Below are 25,558 nucleotides of genomic sequence, written 5' to 3' on the forward strand. Positions count from 1 at the left end.
CTCATTGAAAGTGATGGGTAATATATCCGATCATTTGTCGTGGCTACATAATGAACCTTAGTTTGAAGTGATACATGTCCACATGAGGTGTTGCACAAATTTCAAGCTTATGTAAAAGGGAGATATGACTATATTTCACCGAATTTTTAATGGAGATATCCTAGAATATCTGGAATATGATATTCTCTTCATTCCTCAGTTCTCAGTAACCAATGGGAAAAGGATTGGTTTACTGAGTGGCATGAAACTCTTTGGATGTAGTAAAAGGCTTATTAAGGAAGGATATTTCCAGAGTTTCATCTTAAATCAGGGGGGTGTAAAAATTGGTAGGATATTGAAATTATTATAACGTTATGGCATCTCTCGAATCCACAGATGGCTTCCCAACCAAGGTGGATCATTAACAATATTCTCCTCTGATAGGCAGATAGAAATATCTATTACATCATCAAATGATATCAGCATTGCATAATAATAATACTTTATTCATTTTGAAAAATGGTACAACCATATTAAATGTCGTCAATATAAATATTATTTAACATATCAACATAAGTTCTTAAATACGATGAAGATAATGAAAAAAGAATTCATCCAATGAGTAAAGTGGGCGAGCAAGTAACCAGGTATATACCCTATTCTTGAAACTCTGAATATCGTCAGATTTCAAATGAGTAGGCAGATAGTTATACAGTCGTATGTTCATATTATGAAATGTGTTGTAAGTTGATGACAATCTACAATAAGTAGTATTTAGATTTGATGTAACACTATAGGTGACTGTTGCTAAGAGACGCACACTCACCTACGTCCTTGCATGATTTTTGCTCCTCATTAACTAACAAAAAGTTCCTAGTGGGTGAGCATAATGAACTTTTGCTCAATATGGTGCGCTAGATGAGTGCGCTCTCGTGGTAAATTTCATGAAGGGTCGTTGAAGGTAATGAGCAAAAAAGGGAAAGGTTAACAATGATTGCCTATTAATGAAAACGATTATTTATTCATGATAAATTAGGCAAAGGGTGGGGAAATAAACGATGAAATCTTATAATTACGGCCGAATTTGTTCAATTTTATTCGTCTGTGACTGAGGAGAGCGGAAATATTGTCCAATGAATGTTAAAATAACTGATGAAATGAAACCGATAGCCCAGAAAAATAAATACCGAAATCGACAGCATGGTTAAACAAGTTTACCTCCATGCAACGACAAGCATTTTATTTAAATAAAAATAACCGTTGAGTTTATTTTGTCGTTCTGTTGAAGGAGTTCAAGATATTTTTCTTTCACGCAGGTATTGGTAAAAAATTCTTTTCTATGTCCCGAGCGATGTCAAATTTATTGCCTGCAGTCACCATCTCCTTTATTTAAACAATAAGAATGGACCAACAAAAGCCAATGGATTACTCGAGAAAGTAGACCCAATTGGTTGCCGAAGAGGTATATTAATTTAAGCATCTCCCGTTTCCATACTCACCACTACATTGACTTATCTATCGCGATTATGACCCTTCGCTATATCGCTACCCTACCGCAGTAAACCCTTTTGCCTCCATCACCCCCTTCGGTAGAGCGCCTGCGACGATAATATTTTATTCGCATGTTGTAACTCAACTGTTTACAAAAATGAATATATACGAGGGGGATAACAAACTATGATACGAAAGAATAAGTTATATAGTAATTAAGAGTGCACGGCATATATTTTACTGTGATGTGATGTGTTTAAAGTTTGGACGATAAACAGCGGTGTCTGAAAGTGGGACATACTATTAGATATGCGAATTTTCGCATGTTATTCGGTGTTAAATTGTTATTTTTATTGTTTGTGTCATGAAAGTGCAATCGAATTGTTACTTAAATGTACAATTACAAATATTAGCTAGAATAATTGATGCCTCGTCGGTCAATTACATCCATAACACGTTATAAGAATTTTTAGCGAGATTTTTCTTATATATTTATTACGAAAACAACATGAAATTCACGGAGCATCTCTCAGCACACATAACTCCAGAGTGGAGGAAGCAATACATTAATTACGAGGTAATTTTGTGTCAAATAATCGCTTAGAAGTTTGAGGTTCGCTAAGTAATTGTTATATGCCTACTGTGTGTAGGGTGTACCAGTTTTCTTGAATATTTTTCACGAATAAAATTATCCAAATTTATAACATTACATGAGTACCATTTTTATTGAGACCCATTCTTTTGTCACAAATGTTATATTAAACATCGATGTACCACCTATGGTAGCTCATGGCATTCTTATAGTTAAAATCTGTATATTGCCGGATTGTTCAAATTAATTCTTGTTTAGAAACTTGCCGTATTTGGAGGCTAGAGATTGTTTTGAATGGAAGAAACAGCCTCGCGCAAGAAAGTTGTTTTTGTCGAAGTTTCAGAAAATATTTTCCATCTTAAATCTAACATTCTACCCCTGGGCAGGAAATGAAAGCTATACTTTATGCAGCTGTGGAGCAGGCTCCTTCAGCAGAAGTGGTGGAGCCCGAAGTTCTTACGAGATACTTTGCCAAATTTGATGAGCATTTTTTTCACTATTGTGACAAGGAACTAGCAAAAATCAACACTTTCTTCTCAGGTAAAAATTAAGCCTGTATATGTTGGCTAAATTTAAACTTCATGAGTGTAACGAAATATAACTTTCATGACACATATTAATAAATTTCCATAGAGTTTCATGAGAAAATTGCATTTTTAGAAAAACTTGCAGAAGCCACCCGAAAATACGCCAACCTGAGAAGTGAGATGAGTACAGCATTGGAAAAGGATCATCATGGTAAAGAAGGAATTCTTAAGAATCGTGCTAATATCTTACGAAAACAGGCTGTACCAGCAAGAAAAGTACAAGAACTGAAGCTAGCATTCAGTGAATTTTACTTAAGTCTCATTTTACTGCAAAATTACCAAAATCTGAACTTCACTGGGTTTCGCAAAATTTTAAAAAAGCATGACAAGGTAAGGAAGCGTTATTTGTTTGTATAAAACTTAGATGGTTTGAGAGATTGCATTTTTAATGGTTCTGGATGGTTACTGAGGTAGCTTTTAAGCTGGTAGCACATCAGTTGATTGTGACTCCTTCAAATTGCTCGTAGGTTTACAAATAAAAGAATTTTTTTCTAAATTCCATGAAGAAAAACGTATAAGTTATTACAAATCAATTTCAATCCTACCAGCCTTAATGAAAACGAAGAGGTTTTTTGCTGACGATGTATGTGATTTATGAAATAAAATCATGTGCATCAGTAACTATGTTTACCATAAACAACGAAAAAATTGGAATTATTTGCTGACAAATTAAATTTTAGTAGAGCTAATAGTATTTGCCACCCTTTTAATTAATTTAAAGCCTTTGTTACTGTTGACTATAAATGAATTCATGCTATTATTTATTATTACTATTCAAGAAAATATTTTGTGTGACACTGGCATCCAAGGTAACATTACCACTGTTCTATAAGCTAATTTAATGTTAATATTAGTTGAGCTATCATTTATGTTCTGTAGGCCCTGGCATTGGGGCCTATGTTTTTACATACAATAATGAGATTTGTGGAGATGAAATAAATGCTTATGGCACTGGTGTCGCGGGCCAGTTTGTAAGGAAGATCACAAGTTCCCAAAATGGATTAAGGTTGGGTTTGGTATTCTCAATGGCTTACATAAAAATGTTACTTGGTGTCATGGGTTTTGGGAAATGACCTAAGGTAGGAAAGAAAACTCTCAATTTGATAAGTGAAAGAGGCTGAGCAAAAAACATGGCAATTCTTGTTGTTGGTACCAATGCTAATCAGTTGCCCCGGTCTCCTCTAATCCCCATCATTACTCCCTTTCTATTTATAATATCCTCACTCCCCTGCTTGGTGCCTTAAACCTTGGTAATGTCTATAACTGTTTGAATCACTGCAGTATGATTTGCTTATGAAAATGCCAAAGAATGTATTAGAATATGTCGACTGCATTGCACAATATTTACATGATTTCATTTTATTATATTGAAAGCAGTTTGTGCAATGAACTGACTGAAGAGTTTCCGCTCAACAGATATGATCCTAAGGGCATACATGAAAACTAATAAATGTGTATTTGCTTATGTAATAAATTTCTATGACTACAGTTAAATTTGTATGAAAGTGAATTATAATAATTATGAATTAAATGATAGTATTATCATTGAAATTTTTAACTGTAATTATAAAGAAACAACTGATGTGCTTTTGAGGGCAGACTTTTTATTAATAAAGCTCATTAGATTTGATGTAATTATTTGGGGTGGTAGGTATTACAAATCTTAAAAAAAAATATTTGAAACTCAATGTTATATTGCAAATGCAATTAAATAAAAATTAATTAAACTGTGTTATAGCCATCTAAAAATTAAGTGCATGTTGAACATCAAGATTTTAATATATTATTGATACAGTAGCTTTGTATATATATTTAAAAGGTAGCAATTATTTTTTTAAATGGAATGTGGACATGCTTCAATTTCAGCGTGTGATTTGATCTTAGGCATAAGAAATACCTCTTTGGATATCGTGTATCAAGTGAAACTTAGAAAATGTGTCATTGAGGGGAATGGGTTTTTTGTACGAGTATACATTTTCAATATTTCTCTTGACTTAACTCTCAGTTCAACTAATTACCATAAAAGGAAGCAAATAACAGTTAGGGCATATGAAATGTACCCTTATTTCCATAGTGGACATTCTGGAAAAAGTTTTTCCAGCTCATGACGTATAAGACTTGGGAGTGATTATTAAGCCATTATTTTGGAAGAGTGCATCTTTCTTGTCATCACATGTGGGACTTCAATAGTTATGCAAAAAATTTCGCATTGTCAGTTCAGTTACTTTGTACATCTTTCTTTGAAATTCTGATTATGTTCTTTGCATGTACTTACAATTACTTGTACGACTGAAATATTCTCTTGAAGATCATTATTCATGTATATTTTCATAGTTTAATGTTAGTAATTATATCCATTCAGTATATAATATAAGCATGGTATTTGCTACCATTTCAGCCCAAACACCTGCACTAGTTGAGAAGAAATTCATGAGAAGGCAAATTAAGGCCAGCACATTGCATAAGATATTACAATTCTCATATCCACCCTGAGTTCTTCCATCTTTGTTTCATAAGAGGCGAAAATAAAATGAATGCTTCTTATTCAAACACAAGTCTCTCCAAATCTAGAAATAGGCAGTTCTTCTTCTGCATCTGACTGGTTATTGGAGTCATCTTGACTCAAATTTCTCATTAGTATTGTATTTATTTCATCTATTCAGTTATTGCAAAGTCCTCATCATTATGTAAAAAAGTTGTTAAGATTATTTCTTTCAAAAGATTACTCCATTTGTTTCCTCAACTTGGAAACACTTGTAACAGGAAATGATAGCTCTTTTTCATGTCTTATTTCATCAAAACTGCATATTATTGTGGAATTTAAACCAAGGGAGAAAACCTAAAGATATCTGATAAAAAGTCCTGTATTCTGTTGAGCAATAATGACTGCTTTTCTAACCTCAAGCTAACTGAAATCTGGAAAAAGTTAAAATGATCACCCCTTGGTAGTTCAAAAATGTACCTACATATTAGGTAGTGCCCCCTGAAAAATGACCAATTTTTCATTTGAATTATGTTTGCTAAGTTTCGTTATAATAATGTAGTTTGCTAAGTAATGTTACAGTGAAGACCAATGCCAAAACATATTTACTAGTATAAAATAATTATTCCACAGATTTTATGACAAATAATAATTATTTTAATTTAAGCACCAATATTTATTACTATTACTTTCATTTCATCCAAATGATTATACACACCGAATCCTACCTATTGAAGGGCTTAGATTCAAGAATCAGAATGCTATTTTAAGCAGGCAAAATGCAATATAAGGTAGTGTTATTCTTACAATAACAACTTTAGACAAGAATAGAAGCACATTGTAGAATGCACTGAAAAGTTTCAATTCAATTAAAAAAATGCCACTACAGTAACTTAATCAGAGTCATCCACTGATTTACACCCAAACATGAGAAATTTCACTGCACAAAAATTGCTCACCGTGACCAGGTTACAAACCTGGATCACTTGATTTCCTTATGAGGACTTAAGCCAGTTAGAGAGGAAGCAAGATAGAAATACATACACTAATTATTGTATTTTTTTCTTATTTTCTCTCTAAGAAGCTTCTATTTAAAGGTAAACTAAGATATAATAGGAGGTGAGCAAGTCACAAGCATATTTTTGAGAGTGAACATTAATTGATAACCTATTTTGATTGCCTTCATACTTCAAATTATATATTTTGAACCTTATGAGATCTCAGCATGGAATTAATTTATATTCATAAGCTACCTAAGGCTGTTGAATATCTCAGCTTTCATTACTAGGATGGCTGCTTGCCTGGGAAATCTTAGGAACCATTAGGAAGTCAGGGAAGTCTTGAAAATGTACGGGAAAATTTTGAAGAGGTTCAGAATACACAAATGTTGATACTGTGCATATAAGAGTGGACATTGTAATTAGGAGTACATTTTTATAATGGCTCACTCTATAAACAGATGTAGTGCTTTACTTCATAATCATAATTAATTTTATTCTGCCTGTGTGGCTTTGCCATTCTTGAATACCTGTATATTATTTGAAATGACAAACTTTGAATGAGCTAACTCTATTAGCATTAAATTCTGGAGGACATTCACACCTTATATCAATGAGCATATGTATTGTAATATACTGCTGCTAAAATTAAAGATTGAATCATACATTCAAATTAAAAAAAGATTAATTATCTTCTGTAAATTCCACTGTATTGAGTAATTATTGATTTTTTGTACGTTCTATGTATAGGAAACAGATGAGTCCATTAGCTCTATTCCTGTTTTTAAGTCGTCATATTTCTAAGAGTATCATGTAAACACATCTACTCTGATTACAGGAAATTTACAAAGGTAGTTATTTGTCATCATCAGCGAAGAAAATACTATGGATTTTGAAATATTATCACATGCTAATAAATATAGTAATGAAATAACTCTGTCCATTAGCCTCAATGAAAACATGACTCCTTCCCCCATTCTAATCCTTCTAAGCCATTTTTCCTTTGTAAAATACCTCGGTCCCAGTATTTATTGCAAAGGACCAAAGTAAAATAGAATAAGTACATACTAAATCTATCATGGCAGACTTACATATCTGTATGCTGAAATGCAAACAATGAATCACATGGAGAATATTTAGAAATGTATTAACATTGCTGAAAAAGATGAAAATAATGGTCTGGAAATATACTGTTAGTGTGGAAATTCTTGTAAATGTCTGGGAATTTCTCTTGTTACACTTAGCAGCCACCCTGAATGCTCAAACAGGATTTTGTAATTTCTCAAATTATCCCTATAAATACGAGCCATTTTTTAATGAAAACATTAAATAAATATGGGATTCAGGTTTGGAAAAGACTCCCTTTTAAAGAGCGGTATGCCGTTAATATATTGTTCAACTCAAAAAATATTTATTTTCCACTTGCTAAAAGCTTCCTCTCAGTGGAGTACTGCCTCGATATTATGGAAGGGCTTGTGTATCCTATAACACCTATTGTGATGCTGGTGGCAGCAATAATACTTGCTCCTGGCATGGTTGCCCATGCCAGATTGGTTGAAGGAATGTCAGATGAAATTCAGCTCAGACAGGGTTTGTTCCTCAATTAGGCAACTGCAAAGCTCCTGACCCCAGATGTTTAGCCAATAAAAGTGTTGGTGTCATGTTAAATATGCTTCAGGACGAGAATGAGAAACAACCTCAATCATTTATAATAAGCAACTGTGATGAAACCAAATAAGGAAAGTACTGGTAACTACAGGATCTGGGCCCTCAGGGGTTTGTGTTACACCATGTAGCAGGGGAGGCAAGGCCTCTAAGGTTTTTATCAGGCAAAATCCTAGTACAGCCAAATTGAAAGCTGTTGAAAAGAAGACAAAGAGGAGGACTGCAACTGTTATAATAAAAACTTTGAATGTAGGACAAAAATGAAGATAGGGAAGTTAGAAACTATCAAGGAGGAGATGTAGAGAGGAGACGATAGAGACTGATTATAACTGAGTGAGTTGAGATGGAGAGATTATAGTGGAGGGGAACAGAGCGGAATAGGAATGTTATTTAAACCGAAGAAGAGTAGTAAACAGAGTAGGAGAGTAATGGAACGTTATTATTGGAAATAAAACCACAACCAACAAACATGGTTGTTACTCAGGTGTTTATTCTGAAAAGGACTCAAAGTAAGGAAGATGTAGACAGCATGGATGATCAACTGGAGGAAATAATTGAGTGTGCCCCTGGAAGGAAACCATTGTGATGTAAACCATTGTTAGTTAGTAGTGGTAGTTTTATGGGAGGCGACTGACAGCGAAGGTCATTTGCGCCATTAGGGATGGATAGGAAAGGAAGGGTGGAGAGAAACAGAGAAACCCGGCATCGGCATTTATCTACTCTTAACAAAAGGTGCCAAGGCATCAGTAGTTTAACGTCCCATCCGATGGATGGTAATAGTAGTAATAGTTTTGAGGGGAGGCGACCGACAACTGAGGTCATTTGTGCCATAGGGGATGGACAGGAAAGGATGAAGGGTGGAGAGAAACCCGGCGTCCGCATTAGCCTACTCTTTACGAAAGGCGCCAAGGGGTCTGCAGTTTAACGTCCCATCTGACGGACGGTGTACTTACTCAAAGCGCCCTCCACAAACCAACTCAAGTAGGGATCGGGATATCACTGAAAAATATCTGCTGCCTCTGGGATTCAAACCCAGGTCCTCAGTGGGAAGCCAGTACGTTAGCCACCGCACCACCCTGATCCCCATAGTGGTGGACAAATGGAGAAAAGGGAGTGAGGTAGTTGAGGGATTAAGGAAGGACCAGGGGAGAAAACAATACAAGTTTTAAGGGAGAAATGCTTTAGCAATTATCAACTCCTGGTTTCAATGTCACAATTGATGTAGATTAACATGTAAAAAGTCAGGAAATATCACTTAGATTACATTATGGTTAAACATGGATTTATTAACAGTGTCCTGAGAATAGATTCACATTACAATTTAGTCATGACATGATATCAAAATCAGGAAGCTTAGAAACGGAAGTAGTGTAGGGAAATGAAATATCAAAGCTTTAACTGGGGCAGAATAGAAGGAATACTAGTTAGTGGTTGTTGAAATCCAGGAGGAGGAACAAGGGGTTGGTACAGTAGAAGAAAGTTGGGAAAATGTATAAAATGGGATCACAAAAATGGCAAACAAAACCAATTGTATGGTGAGTGGGAAAAGGATTAGGAAACCATAGATTGCAGAAGAGGAGGACAGGGAGTTTACAGAGAATGTGTGAATCGTACCGGACCTTGAAAGAACTGCCAGGAAGTAAGAAGAGAGAATCCATTCACACTATCAAAGATAGAGCAAGAGGATTATTTATTTACCCAGGAAGTATTTAAGGAAGATGAGGTGGAATGAATACATTGAAGAGCAAGAAAGTATAAGATATTAGGTCAAGCTTAGACATGAAAAGAGGTGATGTTTTTGAGGATAGTTCCAGGCATTGATTGCAAAGTATTTAAGAAAGTTAAATCAAATAAGGCCATGGGGATGTATGAAATTCATGCCCAACTACAGTGGGGCTTAGAAAAACATTTAAGAAAGAGAGTTTTAATGGGGTTATTTGTAGCATTTGTGAGGGAGGAATCTAACTGAAAGATTTTTTCAGATCAGTGTTAGTTTCCATCACCAAAAAAGGAAAGGCAGTTGTTGAATTTACATGCCATAGAGCTTAGTACAAGATGAACTATACTTTCATGTATCAAACTGACCTTCTATTGGATTACTTTGATTTAAGAAAAAGATGCTTATAATTAAATGAATGTTTTAAATTTTTAAAAATTGTCAGAAAAAGAAGGGAATTTTCAATATGTTTATTCTATTAAGCTATCTGGTTCGTGCTGTTGATGCTATATGAGTTTCCATTAAATTACTCTTTTATTTTTTTTCTAGCTCTTAGCTGTGGATGTAGGTGCAAAATGGAGGATAGAAAATGTTGAAAATGCTCATTTCTACACAAATAAAGACATTGATCGCCTAATTCAGGAAACTGAAAGTACTGTGATACGGGATTTGGAGGCAGGTGATCGTCAGAAGGCAATGAAAAGACTAAGGGTTCCCCCACTAGGAGAGCAGCAATCCCCATGGACCACTTTCAAAGTTGGTCTTTTCTCGGGTTCCTTCATTGTTCTTCTTGTTGCTGTGGTACTCTCTGGTAAGCCATACAATAGGGATTTATTTATGGAAAGTGTATGATTTCTATGATTATGTATAATCTTAATGTTATGGAGGTATGAGTGTGTAATTACTTTAATGTACGAACAACTCTTTGTCATCCATGGGCATAAAGAAATTGTATCAAACTATAGAAGTTTTGCAATATTTAGGGATAGGCTGGAGGGGTGAATGGCGTATGTGAACCTAATCCATTATTCCTTATTAGTAGAGAGGTTATGTGGGTTCTTTAATGTGTAATACCAGAAAATTCAGGAAATGTTTTTTCTAAATGTATAAAAAATGAAATTCCTTCAAATAACATCTTATTAAATATGAATCATACCTGCTGGCATCTTGTACTTCTTCAACTTATACTTATCCCTCTCCTGACCATTTTAGTAAACTCTAAACACCACCAAAATATTAATTATTTCATCTCTTATTTAGTGTACAAGGTATTCATTATTTTCATTTACACGAAAATATCGAGCCATTCTACTTGTTGTAAAATATGTAAGCCTACTTTAATGCATAACATTACCTTCCCATTTCTTGAGAATCCTATTGCTTTAATATTTTTATGATTCACCTTCCTCTTAGCTATCTCCACATCTCACATTGATATTGTAATGATCTCGGTAATGATTGTCATCCTGTGGCTGACTGGCTTATTTAAAGCTCTATGATTCAAAAATCTAACGGACATAATCTGTTTTCTGCCTATTTTCATTCCTACCTCCTGCCACTTTTAGTCCCAGTTACCATATTACTCAGTAAATATATTAAGTAGCTCAAGTGATAATTGGCTCTCTTTCAGACTCCCCAGCTTTTTATCCTGATTCTCTATTTGATACCAAACCTGGGTAGTCTTGAGTTAAATAAAAATTTCCTTAAAGTTGCCTATCTCAGTTGGGTCATCTGCAAACCTGGTTTAATCAGCTGCATGTCTTCTTTCATTCCTTCTTTCGGCCTTCCCTATACTTCTTCTGCTATTTCCTCTACCTCAGTAATCAATTAAAAGTTGGTTTGAAAGGGGAGAGAAGAGCTCAGCTTGACCAAAGTCCTTGCAGCATGTGACATTTAAACATCATGGTAGGGGATCATTCTTTGTTTCTAAACTGTATTCTTCTATCTCACTCCCCTCTCCCTCTTTGACCACCCCTGCATTCTAATCCTCCATTAGTATTTCATCTTGCCTTTTAGGCATATTCCCAATAGTTTCTTTTAGCTAAACATACGAGGTCTGTCCAATAAATACGTGAACTGGGGCCATAAAAACTTTAAACTTTATTTTGCAAAATTTAGTCTACATCGATTTTGTCCCCTTCAAAGTACTCTCCACTTGTTGCTATGCACTTATTCCATATTCTTTTCCATTGTTTAAAGCACTCTTGTAAGTCCTTGGTAGTTAGACTTTTTAGTTTTCTCGTCGTTTCTTGCTTTATTGTGTGCACACCTTTCCAGTGATGTCCTCTCTTCACATTTTTGCATTTAGAGAATAGGAAAAAGTCGCAAGGGGCGAGATCTTGCAAATAAGGAGGATGAACAAGGATGGTAATTGAATTTTTGCCAGAAACTGGCGAACAATCAATGCTGAATGTGCATGATTTTAGCACACATTTTTGTATACCCAAATGTTTGGTTAAAATAGTGTGCACTGTTTATTTTCCTAAATTCTGTTCATCGGCTATCATTTGGACAGTTTTTCAATGATTGTAAGGACAAGGGACCGCACACAATCAATGTTGTCGTCAACACAGGTGGTTGAAAGTCGTCCCGGCTCTGCATCATCTGTCTTGTCAGCCATCTTTAAAAGGCTCAATCTACTTGTAAACGGATGTTTTCTTCAGAGCATCATCACCGTAAACAGCTGCCGACATTTCAGTAATTTCTTGATACTATTTGCTGCCCTTCATCAAAAAACTTGATGTTGATTCGTTGTTCCATGATTTTGTCAATTTCCATTTTCGACAAACAGTATAAACTAGGACAACAGAAACTAGCACAACTGGCACCATATGCACCGCTTGCAAACCGCCAAGCACAGATGTCTCATCAGGTCTGAGACAATTAGCACTGCTAGTGGGCGGGGATATAGTCTGCGTCATGGCCACCAGATTGCACCAGTCCGCATATTTATTGTACACGTCTACGTACTTCTTTTATTGGACCTGATTTTATCTTTAATATTCTGTCAATAACTTACTAACCTATTTTTAATATCCTTTTTACTAGATAGACCATCATCACTACGTCTTATCTTTTCCATTTTATATTACTTAAGTACTCTATGACACATACTTCAATAATCTGCTATTTTTCTATCTTCTTCTGTCCATACCCAACCATTCTATCTTTGCTCTTTCCATCTCCCATTGATTTTCCAATATCCTTTCCCATAATGTCCCATTAACACTCCCTAGTCCTTATTCATACAGTTTGTGCATTTATCTGTAGCTGTTGACTTGGCTATGCAAGGAATGTATTGATAGCAGGCTTTTAGTCTTCAATCATGGCTCTGCCTTGACTGCCAGGCATGGTATTTGCCACACTGTTTTTGCCAGGATTCATTATCATCTTTTGATCATTTTCATCTCTTGGGAAAATAATTAAGGTGGCTTCCCAGTACTCTACTCAGTATTGTTTTTCATGTGGTACAATGTATGAGGCTGTATTTTTGAAATCAGATGCCTCTGCAAATACCTCATTAAGGTTCAGATAATGTGTGGGCTACATTTTTTCTGATCCTGTTCTAGCATACATGTCACATTGGAAGCAGTGAATAGCCCTTAATTATTGCATGTTATAGTTAAATGTAAAAAAATGAAATTACTCAACTTGTAGAAAAAGCTAAGTTTAAGTGTGGAAAAAATCTTTTCCCAGAAATTGTGGTAGATGTGTTGGCCCTGCCTGACAGGCAGCTGGAGAATCAACTAGACTCTCTATCACCATTGTTGATTGTGTGTTTAGGGTTGATTTTAGGGTGAGAGGAGTGGGGAAATCATTATATTTTTAATATGATAGATGAAGTAATAAAATACCAAAATTTATCTAGGATAATGAAATTATACTTGCTCCATACATTAATGGTGCAATGTGAGGCCCTGGGGCTTGGGTGAAAATATGTCACTGGACAACTTCTTAATTTCATACTTGTAGACTGTCCATTTGTTCCTAAAATAGGAAAATGGAAGAAATAGGATGAAGACATCAATAATTTTATCTCATTTATTAAAATTGTATGCCATACTGTTTTATGCTATTTTGACTTGAAAAAATGCTCCCCATTATCATAAGGAAAATTTGTTGTTTTTGTTGAGAGATTCAGTAATATAAACATGTACCCTGTGAATTCCCTCCTGTGTATCTTCTTTATTTTAGATATAAGAAAAAAATGCTTTGAAGTGTAATTTAATTGGTGAATGGCAGTGCTCTGCGATTTTTGTTGAATGCTAACTTTATTTCCATTCACTTTTCAGCCATATTTCATCAGGGTCGAGACGATTGGCGTGTAGCATTCCGTCTCTATAGAGGTCCTCTACTACTTGTAGAATTCCTGTTTTTAATGGGATTGAATGTTTATGGTTGGCGTTCTTCAGGAGTGAACCATGTGCTAATATTCGAACTGGATCCACGTAACCATCTGTCTGAACAACATTTGATGGAGTTAGCAGCAATATTTGGTGTAATTTGGACACTCAGTGTGCTAGGTTTCCTTTATTCTTCATCTTTAAGTATCCCTCCATATGCTAATCCTCTTGTCCTAATCCTAATAATGCTTGCCTTCCTTTTTAATCCTCTTCGTACATTCCGTCATGGTGCTCGTTTCTGGGTTCTTAGAGTGATGGTAAGTTGTTTAAAGTAATTGTTTTAATCATAACCAACTGGACTATATTTTTATCTTTGTTAAAATAAGTTGTTGAAATTTAACACATTTTTCCTTGCAATGATGATCTAACTCCTGGCTTAAAAAAGTCATCTTCTCCTCACAATACATATCACATAAGTATCAAGCTATAATAGCCCTGCTTTATATTCTTGAGTTTTCTTTGTAAATTAATTTTAAATCATTTCACTCTAAGTTAAGCTACGTTAGTCTAAGATACTCTTTCTCTTCAGGAAAAAATGTTAATTGATGCACGCAGGCATTTTCACAATTTAACAAAAAATTCATTCATAGCTATGAAATAAAACTTTCTGAAGTGCTTTATAATTGTTCATTTTAGTATAATTTTTTCAATCATTAGTGGTGATTTTAGGATATTGTTTTCTGTGTAATATATCATAGGACTAAGTTTAATGCAAGTATTCAATTTAAACTTAAGGAAATATTTAGAATGCATTTGATGCTAAGATTTATGATAATCCAGATTTTTTAGCAAGCATAAAAAGTTATGAAATTATGGCTGTGAAAAGGCATGTTGTATTGCATATGGATTTTACACAATTCAATTGTACAGTTCGGCAGGTCAAATATGCAAACCAGTTGAATAATATAACCACCATTATTCAAGGTAAAAATCTGAGGATATATTGGTGACTTAGAATTACCCACTTATGGTGTACATTACACATATTGTATGAGTGAAAGAATTGAGAAAATGGGCTAAAACACCTAATCCGCCCATTTTATTTCCTCTATTTGGAAATCAGAGCTATTATTATGATCCAATAATTTTTAGAATTGAGAAAATGGGCTAAAACACCTAATCCGCCCATTTTATTTCCCCTATTTGGAAATCAGAGCTATTATTATGATCCAATAATTTTTTCATGGTTAATGCCAACATAACATAACAATAACTTGCATCAGCAGCTTGGGCACGATTTTTGCCCACATTTTTTTAAATCCCAAATGTTCCGTTAAAATAGTGTGCACTGTTGATTTTCCTAAATTCAGTTCATCGGCTATCATTTGGACAGTTTTTCGCCAATCTGTAAGGTTAAGGGACTGCACACGATCAATGTTGTCGTCAACACAGGTGGTTGAAGGTAATTTTTACAGCACTTCATCAAAAAACTTGATGCTGATACATTGCTCTGCGATTTTGTCAATTTCCATTTTCCACAAACAGTAAAAACAAGGACAACATAAACTAACATAACTGGCACTATAGGCACAGCTCGATGATTAGGCCAAGCAGAGATGGCTCCTTGGGGCTTAGGCAAAGAGCGCCGCTAGTGGGCCGCCAGATTGCCCGAGTTCGCGTATTTATTGGACAGACCTCGTATTTCTACGGCTGAAACTTAATGGTAGAAGCAAACAATTGAGTGTCTCCTTTTGATCCCTCTTAAAAAGACTTACACGAATCATTACTAATGGTTTATTTATTTTTTTAATGTGGTTTGCCTTCAAATGAAATGACTGTGTAGTAAAATCATCATATTGCCTTGGTGGCACGAAAAGAAACTTAGCCACTTTTCTCTCAACAAGTCAATTTAACAGTTTTTATAACCAAGTTTATGACATATTCATGAAAAAATTGTGCAGGTATTACTTTTACAATGTGTTTTATCATGTAAGACGTGTTATTCCATTTCCTGGTATTCTTATACACGCTCCATTCTTGATTCTGATTCTATAATAAGGAGACATTACACATATTTAATTATTAGCATATTTGATAATTCCATTAATATCAGTTTTCACCATCACATTGTGTGTGCACACATTATTATTTCAGACTAGGGACAAAATTTTATGGTTGCATTAGTCATTTTACTTTGTTAGGGAATTAATACGAAAAAGGAATCTGCACTGAAATAAGTCAAGACTAATCCATTTTATATGTGGAGAACATTGAAATGAAGATACCTATTATAGTTTTGAAATGTCTTTGGAATTGGTCTTTCATGCATGCTCGGAACTGATTGAATGACTCCACTGCTAGGAGGTGGTGATATGCATCGACGGGACCACTCAAACTCAACGTTGCCATGTGCCCTCTATTACATATGCACTTTGTGGTGGTGACTAACACTTGGATAATGTAGTTTGTGATATTTCATAGAAATCTCAAGTAAGAAGAGGCAAGGAGCAAGTATGGGACTCATATGAAGAATCACCTTTGGTTGGAAGAACATTTAGTGAAGCAATTGTGAGGGTTGATCCTTGGTTGGTATTAATTTAATTGCAGAGGGCTATCATAACAAGTTAAGCTCCTCATGGAGTTGGAGTTGTTCAGAGAGATTGCCTCAGTGATTCACAAGTAGACATTGGATATCTAAAATTATAAATTTGCTACGATAAACAGTGATTATAAAAAAATACCTACTCATATTCCATATGGTAACCTAGCTGAATTGACAACAAAAGGTGCACAAACCATGTGCTTGTCACAAATTTTGTGTTGGTAAATGCTTGCTGAGGACCTTGATAAATCCTTGGAGTAACATTGTCATGTTCAAGAATTGTACAGCAAAATGTAGAACATGAACAACAAATCCTTGGGCAAAAATAAATTGATTGATTGTGGAGAGGATAAACTTAATAATGAATGTGGGTGTTAAAAAGGACCGCTGATTTTGGCCAAATGAAAATATTTTTTTGGTGGGATTTTAATTGCCAATGATAATATCATCATTGGCCTTTAAATTTCTCCGAAAATAATCAATGTGAGGATAATAGGTGGACAAGAAAGAAGAAAGGTAATAGAAAAGGAGAAGGAAATGCAGAGATGAGAAAAAGGAGGGAGCACAAAGCATGGAAAAGAGATGAAAAATAGTAAAATCACATGGGAAATTCCAAAAACTAAGACAATGGAGGTTTGGCATTATAGTATGGAGATTGAATCTAACAGTTTCAGGCTTAACTTGGTGGAATTCTTTCATGGTGAGGTGAAAGAAAGAGAAAAAACAACTTTGCACTTCCACACACTTTTTTAATATAACACGACCATGGTTTCGATGCTGCGCATCATCTTCAGGTGAAGATGATGCGCAGCATCGAAACCATGGTCGTGTTATATTAAAAAAGTGTGTGGAAGTGCAAAGTTGTTTTTTCTCTTTCTTTCACCTCAGTATGGAGATTCACAAAGTGAGCTTATCAGACCTCTGGAAATCACTGTATTTACAAGGGGCTAGACCCTGCCTACTTGACTAGTTGGTTCCTTCAAAGCCACATACATGCTTCTATCACACCAAATGAATTGGCTCTTCCCCTGGGTCCCTAAGTTATTTGCAAATAATGATCATTAAAGCTTTGCTAAACATGCTTGGGAAATTTAGTTAAACTTTGCATAGAATTTTAGGTTTTATTAGTGGTAACTTTTATTTAAAGAGTAGTACACTGACTTGCAATTATCAAGAGTTCCAGTGGTTCATTTTAATATGACAGTTACTGCAAATGATAAATGTGTTAATAATAAAAGTGGAGTACAAAAATTATAATAATCATAATTTTTGTGATGATCATTTAACAATCATTTCTTTTGATCCATAGGGCAGGGTGATTTTGGCACCATTTTTCTATGTTGGGTTTGCTGATTTCTGGGTAGCAGATCAACTCAACAGCTTAGTTCCTGTACTCCTTGATTTTCAATATCTAGTGTGCTTCTATGTCACAGACCCAGGAAACTTGATGGAAGCTGGAGGTATTAACTGTTGTCACTTTTTGTTGTATTCATTAAATGATTTTTTTCATGAGTAAGGATCATAAAAAAAACAATGTTAATGTTAAATATATTTCATGCATCAATATAAAAAGTTAAATTTTTTGGTTTTCTAGTCCTTTCCCAGATCAAACCTTATTGCAACATACTAAATGGGTAAAATTTTATCATTTGAGTAGCCAAAAAAAATTTGTATGGGTACATAATAGTAAGCTCAGGGTAATGGTTCTAATTCTGTTTCATACTTATATTTTCCAGACACAAGCAAATGTGTTGCCAAGTCAGCTGCTTGGCGGCCATTTGTTGCCTGTTTGCCTGCATGGTTTCGTTTTGCTCAGTGTTTAAGGCGTTATCGTGACACAAAAGAAGCTTTCCCTCATCTTCTAAATGCTGGAAAATACTCTACTACATTTTTTGTTGTATTATTTTCAACTTTAAATGTCATCTATTCCGGTAAGTATTGTCATATATTCTGTATTAATTTTTTTTTATTTTTCTATTTAGGGTAGATGTATGAAATTGAGCTTCATGCTGGTGGTCATTTTAGTAATGGCTATGTTTGTTAAATCTTCAAATTTATTTATTTAGAACTTCAAATTCATACTAGGATTAACTGAGTGAAATGTAATTAGCTCTGTAAAAACTGGCTAAATATTGGACATGACGAATTCATGAATGATGTGTAAATACATTGATAAAGGATATGCCTTCGATTGCTGCTATTCTGTGAGATGGGTGACTCAGCCGCATGTGCACTACTATAGAAATTGAAACTGGTAATATATCTTAATTATAATGGGTCAGCTATTTATTCCCATCTTTTGTAACACTGTCTGGATATATCACTGACTGACTAGCCTTGTCTTTCACAGTGATAATTGTGCAATTGTATTAAGGGGCTCAATTGAAACTTGTCCTGAATTTTTGAGGCAGTTATACAAATTCAAAGCTGACATTCATCTCTGCTTAAGCCAGGTAAATCATCTCATGATGCTGTTAGTTTTTTAACAACCAGATTATAAAAAGTTTAAGATGTTCTATTCAAAATCAGGTTACTATGACTTTTTAGAAAAAAATTGAAATATTGTGGGGTGACTACAGTCATGTCCAGGCACTATCATAAAGCTTGTGGTTAGGGAGGGGGGTTCATACTTAAGGAATAATGAACATCACCTTTAAGAATAATTAGATGAAGTCAAGAGAGAAAGATTGACCATCCGAAAAGTAGTGGAGCAATACTATCTCCTAAGGAGCTCTCAGTAAAACATAAAATACAAGTTGGAAGTCAAACAGCTAGTCAACAGAAGTCATCATGAAGAATAAGGCAAAACTTAAGGAAGGACTTTTAAAGTGCTGTGAGTGGAGGTTTCCAATGTATAAGTGTTTGTGATATCCAAATTTATTACAGACTTATTTGTACAATAAAAAAGTAACTGTAAAGTGTTTTGACAACAGTTGTTCAGGAATCGATTGGCTTTGTGGATTGATTAGCAGAAACAAAACACTGGCACTTGGATTTGAAGAAAATGCTAAAAGGATTTGATCGGAAGTGAATAGAAGTCATATGCTACATTATTTCAATAATTTAAGTGGCATTTGATGGGTCCTCCATGAACATACTTTTAATTATGGAGACACTAATTTTATTGATGATTCTGGAAAAACCAAAGTCATCATTAAAAGGGGAACACGTCATCCAGAAGTTATTAAAGACACTTCAGAAGTAAGTGCTTCAGTCCTGATGGCTGCTTCAGTAAGTTGAGTATTTTTGCCACCAACAAAAACTTTATGTAAGGCTCTCTATAGTCTCTGCCCTGCTTGAGTTGAAGGAGAAATTTCTGGTACTCGCTAGAACAGAAATACTTCTGGGTGGTTTGACTTAGCAATTTTTGAGGATTGGTTTGTCAATGCATGTTTGCATCTTAATGAGACACCTTCCCAGCCCTATAGTATCGATTAAGAACAATTTTTCAAGTCATTTGTGACATTTTTAAAAATGTGTGAGGAGTTAAATGTTCATTTCCATATTTTTTCCCCTAACTCTGCACATCCAAGCCAGGAATTAGATGTGACATTTTTCATAGCTAGGTAGCTTACAGAAACTATCTTGATGGCTGAAAAAATTGAATGCTGGTGTTGGTACCAAAATGTGAATTCCTTATAATTCTGAAATCAGTACTAGAGGCAAATGGACCTTCCTTTCAGCATAAAATTTAGATCAGGTTTAGAGCTGAAGGAATATAGGTAGTTCCAAATTCCAAGAATTACATTCCTGGAAAAAAGAATCGTGAAAGAAGAATAATGGTAACTACAGGAAAAAGTGCTGCCAGTGCACAAGACCTTGGGGCCAACTATGAAGGAGGTGGTGGGAATGCATAGTCAAACAACAAATGCTATGGCGGATGTAAATTTCAAGTTACCTTTGATATCTAGGACAGGAGAGTTATTAATTGTACAGGTATAAGATAGAACTCAAGAGTGCTTGTTAATTTTCATTGGCATGTTTTTGATTATTAAAAGAGACAATATTTTTTGGAAAAGTACTTTCTGCACCAGAAAGTTATACTGTTGAAGTCTCATATTTGAGAAAAAATTAAAATGTTAAGAACAAGTATTTTGTGTTTCCAGGAATTAAATTGTTTTATCGATAAATCAATATACTCATCAACTAAAATAACCTAGAGATGTTTGAAGAGGAAGACTTTTTTTCACTGATGTGAAGGCAGAATTAACGGAGTGAAATAGTTTTGCTTTTTAAAATTTTGAAATAAAGTGGCCACATCATTGTTTGGCATCCATTTTTAAAATGTTAAAATGAAGCTGTACTTAATATTGCAATTTAGCATTATCTGAAAAAATATTATTTTACAGACAGTTACTAGGAAATTATATCTTGGGTGAAATCAATCCTTGGTGAGGAGTGACTTCTGCTACTGTACTTGTTTCACAAATATTATGTTGTAATAAGAAAATTTTTTGTCACTATTTGATTTACTAAGGTATACTTCCTGTTTATTTGATTTTTCTGGAAATGCAGAACTGATTTACTTGTTAAAGTGGTGAAAAGGCTGCGAAATGTGAACAAACTTCCCCCATTTTTTGGTACTTCAATTAATTTATGTATCATTTATTCAAAAATATTCATTTCTTGGCTTATACTTTCATTCTTTACTTAGTTTGATTCGGAAAACTGTTCCTTGCACGCTCATCTGGCACTATACCAGAAGAGTGTGCAAGTTGTTATCACTAGGAGATTCTAAAACAGCTTGGATATACCAAACGAGTATAATATGATATTACAATTATCGGGGAAGCTGTGATTGCTTCTATCTCATATTCATAAGTGATTTATTCAATGACATTTTGAGATGGTAATCGGTCATAGTATTACATTTAATGAAAGGAACTACACAGCAAAATAACATTTTTTAAATTCTTAAATTCCAGTATTTTGTTGATTTTGATTTAAATTCTTTAATTGCTGTATTTCCTCCTGCCTTTGTTTGACAAAAGTGAATTTGAAGTCAATAAGTAGTCATAGTGTTTCCATCCACAAGAAACTTGCTCTTTCAGCCTGTTTGCTGAGCCAATTGATATTTATTGGTTACAAACATATTTGCTATATTTTATTTAACACTAAAAAGCAAAATGATTGTCTTTGATAATATATGTGGCTAACAGACATAGGGGCCTATTGGCCCCCGTATATCTCAGTCCCCTTGGAATGGAGGAAACCAATCTTGTCCTGTGGAGTTAGTAAACTACATTAAAAAGGATTGTTAGAGTAGTAGTTGATGTTACGTTTTTATTACTTAATTTCTGCTTAGTGCAATGATTAGCACCCTTCAATGTATGGGCTATTTGCAGTCTTACTATCATAACTATTTGACATGCGATGTGGAGTACTTGAAAATGATATTAGTTCAGGTCATGAATATTAAAAAAATAAAAATTTGATTCTTGAATATTTATTATTACGGCTAAAGACTTTTAAATTAGATATATTGCTATCACTGGATTAGTATATGGTTGTATTAGCTTGCATCAGCAGGATTAATAAATGGGAAACAGACAGGGAAACTCTCTTTTAGATTTTAAATTTGTATATATTTTGTTGATTAAACCTGGATTCTGTTAGAGGAGAATATTCCTTATATGCTTGATTTTATGAGAAAAACTTTTACTCTAGACTATTTGATTTTTTCAGGCTAATGAATTTTCCTTTTTCAGATCAGTATGAAGATTCTTCGGAGAGTCCTTTTTTTTACATTTGGATTGCAGCATCCATTGTAAGCTCCTGCTATGCTTACACCTGGGACATTAAAATGGATTGGGGCCTTTTTGATAAAAATGCTGGTGACAATCGTTTTCTTCGTGAAGAAATAGTGTACTCATCTACTGTAAGTGAACAAATGAAATGTCCTATTGTATTCATTGCCATGCTTATTTTCCTGCATACATCCTTTGTAATTGTTTTTTTTTCATTTCATAGGGCTATTATTACTTCGCTATTGTGGAGGATTTCATATTGCGATTTTGTTGGGCTCTATCTCTCTCTTTGACTGAAATGGGATACGTTCATGGTGATCTGATGGTGTCTGTTCTTTCTCCTCTTGAAGTTTTTAGGTAAGTTTCCAATAAGGTTAAAAGTATGAGTGAATGTGTATTTATTAATGTGCATATTTACTTTTCATTTTTAGCATTTATATTTTGTGTTAGCAATAATAATTGTGTGAGGAAAGCAGTAATATTTTGGTTCATATTGACATTAAATATTTGGCCAAAAAAGGTAAAATATACTCATAATGTAAATTCTGCCATTCATAGAAATGTGGTTTAAGGTCAAACGTGACATATATTTTTACATTTAAAAATGTACTTCTATTCACCTTGTCTCATCTGTTATGGAGTTACAGATGTCCTTTCATTTGTTTGATCTGTATTAATTTTTTATTATGGTTTACATTAATTTGATCATTTTCAGACATTTGTATATTAAATTTATGAAGTTACCTATGATCTAATGTTACTATTTATGAGATGTGCTATGCATATGTGTATAATATATTATAATGCATGGGAAAGTCGCAATCTAAAGATTATAATGGCATGTTTATTAAATAAACTGGTAGAAAAAATAGCTGCATATTAATAAAATATTATTTCATACTTATCTGTTTACTGTAGGTCTAGAAACATCAAATTATTTCAAATTATATCTTGTTAAATTTAATTAAAATAATATGTATGGAGTAACATGTTTTTGTAAAACTTGTGGGGTAACAATTCACTGTAAATTGTTTTGGATAGTAGATTTTGTTCATGTTATTCTAATTTGGGAGTTGAAATGATTGTCTTTGAAATGAGTATTCATAAATTATGGACGATACAAATGTTATGTAAGTCTTCAACCATTCTAACTACTAATATTTATCATTCTCCAGCAATTATATTAATTTATAAATCACCAAAGCCTGTCAATTTGTTTGTTAAATTTTTCTCCTTATATATTGATATTAATATACATTATTATTATTAATCTACCGGATAAGGTAGGTTTTGGATGGGCACAACTATTAAATAAATGTCTTGTCTCACTTAACAAAACATAACCCAACATCCTTCTCTACAACAAACTCCTCTTCATCTCCATATAATTCCTTCCTCCCTTCATTCTGTCTAACATCCCTATCCTATTTCTGTCCCTTCCTCATTTTCTTAACATTCTCTCCACTGTCACAGTCTTCAACATGCCATTTTAATACATATATAGGTATATTTTGCAATGTATGCATGCATGTTGCAAGATACGAGTTGGACAGAGTAATAGTGTGAAATATACCAATAGTTGATATATCTATCTTTATTTCAATGACCCTCCCAAACATTTGAGAAAATCTGCAATGCTGCTGAAAGTTTATTCCCAATCATAAATGATCATTTATATACTCCTTTTAGCTCATAAAAAAATTATTTTTCATGTTTTTGCTCATAATAAGGTAATCTTAATGTAATCATAGAAATCTCACTATTTCTCTATAAAATTTTGAAAAATAACAGGCGCTTCATTTGGAATTACTTCCGACTTGAGAATGAACACCTCAATAACTGTGGTAAATTCAGAGCTGTTCGGGATATCTCAGTGGCCCCCATGGATTCATCAGACCAAACTCAAATCATCAGCATGATGGATCAAAGTGATGGGGTGATTAATAGAAAAAAGAAACAGAAGAAGAAACAACAAGGGATCACTCGTGTTAGTAATACTAATGCTGCTGAGGAAGAGCATAGACTCATGTTGGAGGGTGAATCTACTGATGATCCAGACAGCTAGGCAAGTCGTTGACTGTGGTGCTCATGGCCATTCTCCGTGTCTTGCAGTTGAAATGTAAGAGAGTCACTGTCAAGACATGAATCATTTACTGGTTCTGCATGTACTTCTTTTATTTGTTAATCATAATTGTTATGTGTAAGACAGACTCTCTGCTCCCTTACTGGCATGAGTCATGGTTATTCGTGATAGCTGAGCTCTACACTTCTTCAAGGCAGTGGAATGGAGCAGATGTAGGGCTTCCCAGTGATTGTTTGTATGGTGGCTCGCTTCATGGTGCTCTCCCCCTCCTCTCATCTTGTTATGGCTGATGACCAAAGAGCATCACCTCCTATCCAGTATTCAAACTGATCAAATTGATAAGTGTATTATAGAGATTTTATTTTGATACACATTTCACGAGGAATATGTATTTTTAAAAATCCAAGCTCTTTTTTAATTACTGTTGATCGTTGTAAAGATCTAGCTGATGTGGATTTTTAAAGACTCAAGTAACTAGGGAATAGAAGTTTGACTAGACATTGCCTTTTTGGATCCATTCCTAATAATTTATGTGTTTTTTTAAATATGGGACCCAAGTGCCAATAAATTCATTAATGACTTTATTTAATTTTATTTTGTCATCTGTACATACATTTTCATGTAGGAGAGACTAAAATTTCCCGTAATAGCTACTTAAATTGGTGGAAAGACATCAGGCAAGTTTTCATGAATATTTAATTGTTGGGGCCTCTTGCCAATGTCTTGTTATCAGTCTTCATTATTTGAATGTAAATATCATCTCATTGCAAAAAGTACTTCAATGTCTCCCTCCATAATCTAAAAAAAATATTTTTTACCAAAGATGTTTACAAATGTGCACCATTATTCACAAGCTGACATGTTGAGTGTACTTCAGTTATTTTTCTCTGGTAATTTTTAAGAGTGAAGTAAGTACTTCTTTTACGTTTTGGAACACATAGGATACACATATGTACATATATTTGTGATTCTATTTTTTCAAGTATTAGCCCAAGCTTATTAAAGATTTTGGTGACTATAGAGGCTTCTAGGAAACATGTATTCTGTGATATAAATGTAATTTAGATTCACATAAATTTCCAAATTCATGACTATATTTAATTCTGATTTAATCATGACTGACTGTTGTGTTCTTTTAGTTACATTGTAATTGTTTTTACAACACTGAGCTATAAAAATTTGTCATCGTTTTTACTGTTAATAAAGTGAAAACCGAATTTAATGTAAAGTATGATCCTGTTATTTCGTACTTTTTTTTGTGGTGAAGATTAG

At 34.1% G+C, this 25,558-nt stretch overlaps 2 protein-coding genes across 2 annotated transcripts in view; one reads left to right on the forward strand and one right to left on the reverse strand.

Annotated features, from left to right (window-relative positions):
- The window catches only part of LOC139690027 (uncharacterized), an 84,379-nt gene that overhangs the window by 43,564 nt on the left and 15,257 nt on the right, over window positions 1–25,558 (reverse strand). The gene's annotated exons all lie outside the window — the stretch shown is intronic.
- Window positions 1,641–25,450, forward strand: LOC139690693 (solute carrier family 53 member 1-like). Its single transcript, XM_071588200.1, has 10 exons — window positions 1,641–2,047; window positions 2,449–2,602; window positions 2,723–2,979; window positions 10,061–10,322; window positions 13,804–14,171; window positions 17,766–17,916; window positions 18,193–18,387; window positions 22,165–22,334; window positions 22,427–22,560; window positions 23,995–25,450. Exons 1-10 carry the CDS (start codon window positions 1,979–1,981, stop codon window positions 24,266–24,268), a joined length of 2,034 nt encoding a protein of 677 aa, XP_071444301.1. The 5' UTR covers window positions 1,641–1,978; the 3' UTR covers window positions 24,269–25,450.

Source organism: Hetaerina americana, unplaced genomic scaffold (assembly GCF_022747635.1).
Source record: "Hetaerina americana unplaced genomic scaffold, ioHetAmer1.1.p SCAF_3, whole genome shotgun sequence".
In the NCBI taxonomy this organism is placed as follows: Eukaryota; Metazoa; Arthropoda; class Insecta; order Odonata; family Calopterygidae; genus Hetaerina; species Hetaerina americana.

Bases quoted from the DNA above. Each gene is read 5' to 3' on its own strand.
- LOC139690693 (XM_071588200.1), top strand. From the start codon at position 1,979: ATGAAATTCACGGAGCATCTCTCAGCACACATAACTCCAGAGTGGAGG. The intron at 2,980-10,060 runs GTAAGGAAGCGT...TTTTTTTTCTAG, and splicing joins TTTTAAAAAAGCATGACAAG to CTCTTAGCTGTGGATGTAGG. The intron at 10,323-13,803 runs GTAAGCCATACA...TTCACTTTTCAG, and splicing joins TGTTGCTGTGGTACTCTCTG to CCATATTTCATCAGGGTCGA.